General features: G+C 45.7%; 1 protein-coding gene across 1 annotated transcript; it reads right to left on the minus strand.

The window, feature by feature from the left end:
* Positions 1–7658: 7658 nt before the first annotated feature.
* On the minus strand, positions 7659–9440 carry LOC103212287 (keratinocyte proline rich protein). The gene has a single exon (XM_042783329.1). The coding sequence runs from the start codon at positions 9438–9440 to the stop codon at positions 7659–7661; it is 1782 nt and encodes a 593-aa protein (XP_042639263.1).
* Positions 9441–9967: the final 527 nt, after the last annotated feature.

Raw genomic sequence — 9967 nt, forward strand, 5'->3', positions numbered from 1 at the left:
GCCCAACCTTCCTTCCGAGGAGTGGCTGGTGGGTTTGAACCGCCAGCCTTCTGGTTAGCAGTCAAGTGCTTTAGCCACTATGCTACCAGAGCTGTACATATATTTATTCATCTTCTAGGAGTGCAGTTGATCTTGAACTTCAATACAGAACTTCGCGTTCATCTTAATTACATTTTTCCTGTCAGATTAAATCCGTCATTACAGTGTATGTTGTTGTATCAGAAGTCTACACTTCAAGTCTCCCTCATAACTTGAAGTCTCCTGAAATTTAGGCCAATTTTGTCTCAAGGCTTTCTCTAAGGTCTTGATAAAAAATTCATTTGACAATCACAAAAGAACAAATATTACATTACCTCATTTATATAAAAAGACAAGAAAAGGCAAATGTATAGAGATCAAAGATCTCTATAAGTGGTTACCCAGGGTAGGAGAGAAGGGGAAAGGAAGATTTAGCAGTGATGGAAAAATAACATTCATTAAGGACAGGGTTGCAAGTTGATTATTGTAATTGCTGGCAATAAATTGTACCACCTTAAAATGTTGAACAGGCAAAAGTGATGTGATAGATATATTTACAACAACAACAACAAACAGAGTAGCTGCCAAGGCTGCTCATGCACAATCAAAATTCTCAGGATTTGGTTCCTTGGTTTGTAGGTTTAGGGTCATGGTTTCATGGAGCATACCAGTTCATTGGCCTACGAACATGTTTGGTGCTTCTGTTCTACCTTCCAGCTTGTTGCATAGTGAGTGCCTAGGATCTTGGAAGTTTGCAAGGCTCCATCCAAGGCAAGACAATTGGTCTCTACTCACCTGGAGCAACAGAGGAAGAAGGAGAGTTAGGAATAGGAAGAGGATATAGAATGTGTGGCTCACTGCCTCCATGACCCTCCTTTACTACAAAACCAGAACTGGATGTGCCTGACTGTATTTACTGAACAGTTTCATCAAAAATTCTATAGAAGAATCATGATCAAAAGGGGGAAAATGCAGAATAGAATTTCACATTTTCATAGACTCCACACGTCTGGAGCCATACTCACTGCCATCAAGTCAGATCCGTGGCCCCTCCTTGGGTTTCTGAGGTGGTATCATAGGGGCTAGATTAACCCCTGAAGTTATTGCCCTGAGATAGTCTTTGGAAATTAAGCTAAAAATATCCCCTGGAGTCTTCTTAAAATCAAATAATAGCGAAACTAGTAAAAAAAAAAAAAAAAGTCTGCCTTGAACATTAAGCTCTTTTAAGAAGTATCTATATGGAATCAAAGTGACAACAGCAATTAGAAAGATTAGATAGGAACTTTAAGGGGCAGTGAGTTTACGCTAATGTGGAGGAACAACTCAGAAAAAGAGGGTGAAAATGGTTGCACAACTTGGAGAATGTAATCAATGTCACTGAATTGTACATATAGAAACTGTTGAATTGATATATGTTTTTCTGTGTACAACAACAAAATTAAATAAAACAACAGAAAAAAGTTCATTAAAGTAGGACTGAGAATGGAGTCCTAGGACCAGCAGACAAACTTCTATACAAATGTTAGGAAACAGGACAGATGTTCCACCAGAAAGGAAATACCCTTCCCTGATCTGTCTGTCATTATATAAGTTTGGCTTTACTCCTTGGAAGGAAGGTTGGGCAATCCTACTTCCGTAGTGATACTGCCTCGGAAACCCAAGGAGGGGTCACTATGAGTCAGGTGTGACTCGACGGTACACAACAACAACAACAACATATATAACTTCAGGAGCTCTGGTAGCATAGTGGCTAAGACACTTGCCTGCTAACCAGATGGCTGGCGGTTCAAACCCACCAGCCACTCCTCGGAAGGAAGGTTGGGCAATCCTACTTCCGTAGTGATACTGCCTCGGAAACCCAAGGAGGGGTCGCTATGAGTCGGGTTTGACTCGACGGCACATAACAACAATATATAACTTCTTTGTAAAACACTCTCTTCTTTCCTCCGTATATTAGCTAACTCCCACTTGTCTTTTACACCTCTCATTAATGGTTGCCTCTTCTAAGACACTTTCCTTGACCAGCTAAATTGCCCCTCCTGTGGCTACCCAAGCTACCCTGTGCTTCCCAGTTCGAAGCTCTCATTATATTGTCTCTCAAGCTGTGAATGAGCAGGACAGTGTCTGTCTTGTTCACCATTGTATTTCTAGGATTAGGTACAATTCCTGGCACATAGCAGAGTCTCAAAATTTTGGTCAAATGAATGGATGTGTTGATGCAAATTGATAAGTGGTTTTCCACCTGACAGATAAAACGCTAGGCAATAAATATATAATAATTGACCTATCCCAGGTCTCCTATGAGAAGATTTAGTGAGGAACATAATGAGTGAATTTGGCACATTTTAGATTATTCCTAGGCCTCTAGATACATCTAGTTTAGCCTTCCAGACTGGGAATCTCTGAGTCTTCATCTTTCAGAGGAATGAGCTGGGTAGTCCTCAACAATAGGGAAGCACATGGATTATCATGCATCACCTCCTCCTCCTTGACCAGGCTCAGGGCTCAGGCATGTGGATCATCTGGAGTATTCAACCATGCCAGAATCCCGGAGTATGCTATGACCAGGAATCTGGTCTTGTTTACCACCTACCCATTCTCTTATACATCCACAAAGTATTCAAATGTGCACTGTCTTTGGGCTACTACTGTCTACCTATCTATTCCATTATAAGCAACTGAACTATTCTCTTATGCATGACAGTTCTATTTGCTGATGTATACAACAAGACTGTTCTAGTCTGTAGAACAATGAGTTGTAGAATTTCTTCCTCTTTGTATTTGGATAAGGCCTAGGTGGAAGAAAAAGAGATACACTTTCACTAGAAAAACTTTAAACTCATTGCCGTTGAGTCGATTTGACTCATAGCAACCCCTCCTTGGGTTTCTGATCTGGTATCACTGCAGAATTGGATTGCCCAATCTTCCTTCCAAGGAGTGGCTGGTGGATTTGAACCACCAGCCTTCTGGTTAGCACTCAAATGCCTTAGACACTATGCCACCAGAACTCCCATACCTTCACTTATTGTTGTTGTTATTTGCCGTCGAGTCAGACCCGACTTATAGCGACCTCTCCTTGGGTTTCCAAGGAAGTATCACTATGGAAGTAGATTGCCCCATCTTCCTTCCGAGGAGTGGCTGGTGGGTTTGAACCACCAGCCTTCTACCTTCACTAGGCCCACCTTATCCTGGTAAAAAATACCTGTAAAATATAATGGCAGACTGCACCATACTAAGCCATGCACAGAGGCCTATTGTGGGTATTTTTGGTGGCAATAGGATTTGGGAGAGGTTTAATTCAGAGAAAGGAGAAGCCTCCTTGGTCTTGAGGTTCTTCCAGAATACACCAAAACCAAACCAAACTCACTTCCATCAAGTTGGATCTGACTCATAGCGACCCCTCCTTGGGTTTCTGAGGCAGTATCTTTACAGAAGTAGATTGCCCAGTCTTCCTTCTGAGGAGTAGCTGATGGGTTTGAACTGCCAGCCTTCTGGTTAGCAGTCAAATGCTAGGCACTATGCCACCAGAATGGGAAATTTGATTCCAAATGTATGCATATGAAATATACTTATCAGAAAAGACTATTTCCACCATATTGGCCTAATGCTATTCATGTTTTCAACAGGTATGTAGAAGTTTCAACTCTCCTTCTAGGTATTGAGAAAGCTCCAATAGGGCTATATAAGGCTATCCATCTTCATACACCTCTGTATTCACTATAGCAAAAGTTCCCACTTCCAGCTGATCAGAATACTTTTAGTAGCTTATAGAAATGATGATTTATGATACTCTCTCCAGAAATTCAAGCTAAGTAGGTCAGGGATATCCTATTTTTGTTTGTTTGTTTTTGCTTTTGTCTTTAAGTGAGTATACCAGGTAATTTCACCAGGTTTTGGAACCAATCAATGCCCTACCCTAATGCTTACCACACAGAGAAATCATAAATAATACACCTAGTCTAGAAGGAACCTTAGAAAACATCCAGTGCAATTCTCTCATTTTACAGTAAAGACACTAATCCCAGAATAGGAAGTGACTTGCAAAGTTTTTCAAATATCAGGTCTCCCAAAGCCCAATTTATCTACCTAAATAATCAACCCCTAAATACATGAGCAAATGAATGATTATCCTTCATGCATTATATGTTACATCTCAAAGGGATTCTCTTGATATTGAGTAGATATAGAATGAAGCAGTACATGGAGCAAAGGAGCAACCAGAGAAGGATGCTTCTGAGAGAAAAGGGCATATCTGTTAGGCAAGGTTTAGAAAAAGGGAAAGGATAGAGAACTGCAAAGAGATGTAAGCAGGATTTTTCAGTGGGAAACACAGTCTTTAGACCCAATGTCACCCACATTTCCTTGAATTAATTAGCCTCCCATCTCTAGAAGCCATGCTCTCTGTTCTAAAGCAGCACAGTTGAATGTCAGGATGAGAGTCAGGAGCTGGTGTCTGGCTTGATCTCTGCCTCACACTGTGTGTGACTTGGCCAATGTAATGGCATCTCTGGGCAACTGTCCATTAAACTCTGAAATGGAAACAGTAATATACAACCTGTGAACCTTCTCAGATTCAAAAAGAGAGGAGTCATCTCAGGGAGGTCCTTAACACCTAGAAGGGCTTTGTAAATGGTCTCTTTTGTTCTGGAATTTGAATCCTCAGGTCTGGTCCTAATGACATTTTAAATTTTTTCAAGTGGTTGACATAGAAGAGAAAAGCAGAGAATTTGGAGATAAGTCATCAGTAAAAAGGTGGAGAGTAGAAGAGAAACTGGGAAGGGTCTCTAAAGGCAATGTTACAAGATTGTAGGCTAGTCTAAACCATGCTTCAGAGCCCACAGCTACAATTTCCAAATGTCTCTTAAAGCCCCCAAGCTTTTAAAGCACACAGACAAAAACACACAGACACAAAACACACACAAGGAAACATGTAAATATACAAAAGAACACACAAACATACATACTTCCGAGTACCTTTTTCCTCTGAGATACTTATGGCTTCATTATATTAGCTATTCTATGGTTTCATGGCTCAATCCAAAGCAAGGCCCAACTTCTTCACAGTGGGCCTCCCTAGAGGATCAGAGCTGGAATTTCTGTCAGGAGTAAATGGGTTTTGAGGACTTTTGAGGCCAAATAAAATCAGTCCCCTAAGAGAAAGGAGTTTCAGACCCTGAGCTCTTCCAGTTGACAAGATGGCAACCAAAGCTGGCATCTTCACAGCCCCGGTCAGTGGAAAAAATCGACCATCTGGATTCTCTGGCTCAGCTCCAGCCCGAATCACTACAAGGCCCTTCTATTGTACCATGATCCAATCCTTTTCCATATCCAAGCCTGGTTATTCTGGGGACTAGATTCCATCCAAAGAAAAGTGCAAGGCAGGAAACATTATGCATCCCAACAAAGAGCTGAAGTGATGACTTGTCCCCTGAACCTGAAGTAGGATGAAACTTCTTAAGTGTGAATTCCCTTATGTCACAGCCAGGCCTGTGCTTCTGCCTGTATCTGGAATGTGTTTGGAGAGAATGAGGGAGAGAACTAACAAAAATCTCACATCTGAATTTCCAGACTTTTTCCCATCCTGACATCCCCACCCCCATTCAGGGTTCTGGGTGATTAAAACCAATCCTTGTGTGGGAACTTCAGGCCCTGCTGTGGCAAGTCACTTAAATTCTGTATGCTTAGACTTCCAACTCTGAAAAACAGCAGGTTAATAATTCCCATGTTATAGACAGTTGTGGGAATTTGAGGATGTGTGTGTGTGTGTGTAGTCATTGCCAAGTGCTACTGGAATCAGAAAGAGCTGGTGGGCTGGTTAACACACAGATGGCGGGCTCCACTCCTGGAGTTTTTTTGATTCATCAGGTCTGGTATGGGGCCTGAGAATTTGCATTTTTAACAAGGTCCTAGGTGATGTTGATGGTGTTGGTCAACACTCTTAGAAGTAGTATGGTAACTAGGCTGTAAGCTCTCTGAGGGTATGGGTTGTGTATATCACTTTTACCAGTGCCTGTCTACCAGGTAAGCAATGAATGCATGTCAAATGAGTACCGAATAAATGAATTTTACATTAAGGATCTGTTTTTTCTTTATGCCACACAAGGATTTACTAGTAAATCTCTAGAGTCTCCACAACTCTCTGAGTATGCCTCAGAGCCAGGCCCTGGATCTGTGATTCCCATTGTTGGTGCTGGAGCTGTAGGGTCCTCTAGGGCTGTGGTCTGTGAGGAAGCATGCACCAGACCCATGCCCTGCTCTCCTCCTGAAAGGAGCTCCCACTATCCTCTACAGAGCACTGTGGTCTTAAGGCACATCTCCCTCTGGAGAAGGGTACCTCCCAGGGCCCTCAACCTTCAGGGGCTGCACTCTTCTGTGCAGGGAATGGGACAAAGAGGCATCTCCATCTCTCTTGCCCCTGCCAACCTTCACCTTCATGTTGCCAAAACCACCCATGCCTAATGGGCTTTGGGAACAATCAAGGACCACAGAGTCAGGCTCAGATGCTCCCTTTTGTATCACATCATAAAATGGGAAACACATAATTTTGTTTTGCTCCTTTCTGCCCTTCTCCTGATTTCACAAATATAACATGGCTGTGATGGCCCCAGAGCTGGGTAATCTGTTTAACCCAAGCCTGAACACCTTTACCTAAAAAAAAAAAAAAACTAGGATACACAAGTCATCTCTCTTATACTCTTATTATGTTTGTTCCTCCTTGACTTGCCTTTTCATCCACCTTTTCCCAACAGGGGCCAGGGACCCCAAAGGGGAGGATCATAAGACAATCCACCTGGTCTAAACAAAGAAAAGCTCAGACTTGGGTACGATGAACCCAAGAAGAAAAAACAAATAAACATGAAAATTTGTTCTAGAAAGTCAAAGAGGAGTAAAGAACAGGCATTTCTTGGGACTCAGGCTGTGAGTATATCATCATCTTTATTGTGAACACATCAGCCCTCTTGTTCCAATTCCTGGAATTACCCATCAGGACAAATCGTGTCTCAAGCTGCCTGTCCATAAGCCTTGCTGAGCAGCTGCCTGCCCCAGCAATGGCACAGGAATGTAGGGATATTCTGACCTCACTTGAATGGGAGTTTGCAATCTAGTTGAGCAGGTGAGGCACACACCTGAAAAGTGAAATAATTCAACAGATGTTGTAAGGCAGTTTCCAAGGTGATGGTATGGACAATGTAACGATTTCTAGGAGGAAGCCAGCCTTGTGTACTGGAGCAAGCTGAGAAGACTCCAAGGAAAAGACCTTGAAAGATGGGATTTCAGAGACTGAAGTGTAGGAGGGAAGTGGTCCATGCAAGAGGAAATAGTGAGCAGAGGCTTGGAGGCAGAGACACCCAAAGTATGTCCTGGGGAACACTTAGGTCACACCCTGGTGCCCAGACTGGTCTGGCTAGGAGTGAGGCTGTATAGAGAGGAGGAGTCAAAAATGAGGCTGGAGAGGGATCTCAGACTCAGATGTGGAGCCTGAGATGACATGCAAAGGAGTTTGGGCATCACCTGTGCAGCAGGGAGGTTCTGAATGTCTTTGAGCTGCAAACAAGAACAGATCAGGAAATTGTGACTGCTGGAATAGGAATAGCAATGTTTTCAGAGCAGGAGGCAGGGATGTCTCAGCCATGTTTGTTTTAAAAATAGGCACTCTTTACTCCAGTATAAGCCCCACCTTTCACTCCAACACAGGCATCTCCTTGGTCTTGGCATCCACTCAGACCACTGGATCCACAGCCAGCACCACTCTCTCTTTCCTGGTTGTAACCAGCTGGGGCACAGCTGGGCACCTCAGTGTCCAGGTGGTGTGGAATGGATTCATGACAGCCTAGGTCTTGTGGGCATGGAATTGGATTAGGGCCTGAGCATGGATTGGGATAGCTCCGAGGCTCCATACATGGCTCTGGACTTGGGCAGGGTGCTGGAAGGGGTATTGGCTCTGGAAGTGGACAAGGTTCTGGGTGATCACATGGCTGAGGAAGTGGCTCTGGGGGCTCACACGGAACTGGATTAGGACATGGAGCTGAACGTGGTGCTGGTCGTGGTTCTGGATATAAACACGGTTCTGAAAGCCTGCGAGGTGGAGGACACGGGCGAGGTTCTGGACTCAAACACCGCTCTGGGCGTGGGCATGGTCGTGAATATGGCCGAGGGGCAGGCAGTGGGCATGGACGTGGATATGGCCGAGGGGCAGGCAGTGGGCATGGACGTGGATATGGCCGAGGGGCAGGCAGTGGGCATGGACGTGGATATGGCCGAGGCTCACTTCTCTCCAGTGAAGGCTCTGGACATTGGTCAAGACGGCGTGGTGGACAGAAGCTTGAACTTGGGAATTCACGTCGCCTCAGGTCCGGGCAAGAGGCACCAGAGGAGGACCATGGGGCACAGCTCTTGGAGCAGCGTGCGATGGGAGGAAGCTGAACAGGACACTTCTGTGGGGGGACTTGCGCGGGGCAGCAGGGGGAAGAAATCTCTAATCGGCACTTGGGACCACATTTGTTAGAGCGTTCTGGAGTGCGACCCCGAGCACAGCCGCTGTGATAGATGGGCTCGGAGCGGCGGGGCGGTGTGCAGTAGCTGCAGGAATCCGGAGCGTATCTTGATGGAAGGCGGCTGCTGTAGTCCGGCCCACAACGCGGTGGTGGAGAACAGCTGCGGTAAGAAGGCTGCAGTTGACGAGGAGGGAGGCATCTGCCCGCGCTCTGAGACCTACGCTGCGCAGTGAAGCTTCCATAAGAGCCCTGGGCCTGGTACTGGGGTGCACAAGTGCGAAATGAAGGTCGGGACTGGCGCTGAGGGGCGCAGCTACTGTAGGACGCCCGAGACTGGATCTGGGGGGCGCAGTTGCTGTAGGACGCCCGTGACTGCATCTGGGTGGCGCAACGGCTGTAAGACGCTCCCGACTGGGGCTGCGGGGCGCGGCTACTATAGGAGCCCAGATATTGGCGCTGCATGGAGAATCCTCCTTGAGTCTGGCACACAGGGGAATATTCTATGTAAGTCTGGACAGGCTGTGGAGCTGGACAGGGTACATAGGACTGGACTGGGTATTCCACGAAACAGGTTTCTGTATAGCAAACTGGAGCATTTTCTACATAGCAAGTTTGAATGGGGCCCGGAGCTTCGTATTGCACATAGGAAACCTCAGACTGGCACGGAGCCTGACATTTCACCTGAGTGGTCTGAGTCTGGCAGGGAGCTTGGCACTTCACCTGGGTGGTCTGGCATGGAACTTGGCATGGAGCCTGGGAAACTTGAACTGGGCCTGGTGCCGGACATTCCACAATTTGTACCTCACAAGGAGCTTGGACCACTACCTGGCCTGTGGCACGGGGAGATGGGGAGGGGGTGAAGGAGGAACCCTTGATGCAGCACTGGGGGATTGGCATGTAAGACTGAATCTGCTGCTGGTCACACATGGTCCTGATACAGGTAGGTGGTTGGGACCTGAAAGTAAAGAATCAGGAGGGTGAGAGTTATTGGTGAGGAAAAGCCAGGACCTAGAGAAGCCACCTTGCTTCTTCTTTGGCCTTTCCTCCCACTGCCCTCCACCTCTACCCAAATAAAGCTCCAAAATCCTCCACTGGAGAATCCTACCTAAACTACCTGCACCCAGGACTCATCACCATTACCCATGATAACTGTCTTAGATCTGCTAAAGGACCTGACTGTGCACTTCTGAGGTGGCTTAAAGGTACAGCCAGAGTTGCAAGTGTCCAGGGTCTCTGCCTGGGAGGTGTCTAGCACCAGAGGGTGCTGATGACAAGAGAATTTCCATCACTACCTCAAGTGTTATGTGGTAGAAGTGAGTTCCACAAGAAGCAGAAGGTAACACCTGTTCCTAAGGCTGTATGTAGCCCACAGCGTGGACCCCATGCCCACCCCCCCAATAAAACCCACTGCCATTGAGTCTATTTTGACTCATACTGACCCCCATTGGGTTTCT

Source organism: Orycteropus afer, unplaced genomic scaffold (genome assembly GCF_000298275.1).
Source record: "Orycteropus afer afer isolate SDZICR_OR568_19922 unplaced genomic scaffold, OryAfe1.0 scaffold00904, whole genome shotgun sequence".
Taxonomy (NCBI): domain Eukaryota; kingdom Metazoa; phylum Chordata; class Mammalia; order Tubulidentata; family Orycteropodidae; genus Orycteropus; species Orycteropus afer.

Excerpts from the sequence above, each read along its gene's own strand:
- LOC103212287 (XM_042783329.1), bottom strand. The coding sequence starts at position 9,440 with ATGTGTGACCAGCAGCAGATTCAGTCTTACATGCCAATCCCCCAGTGC.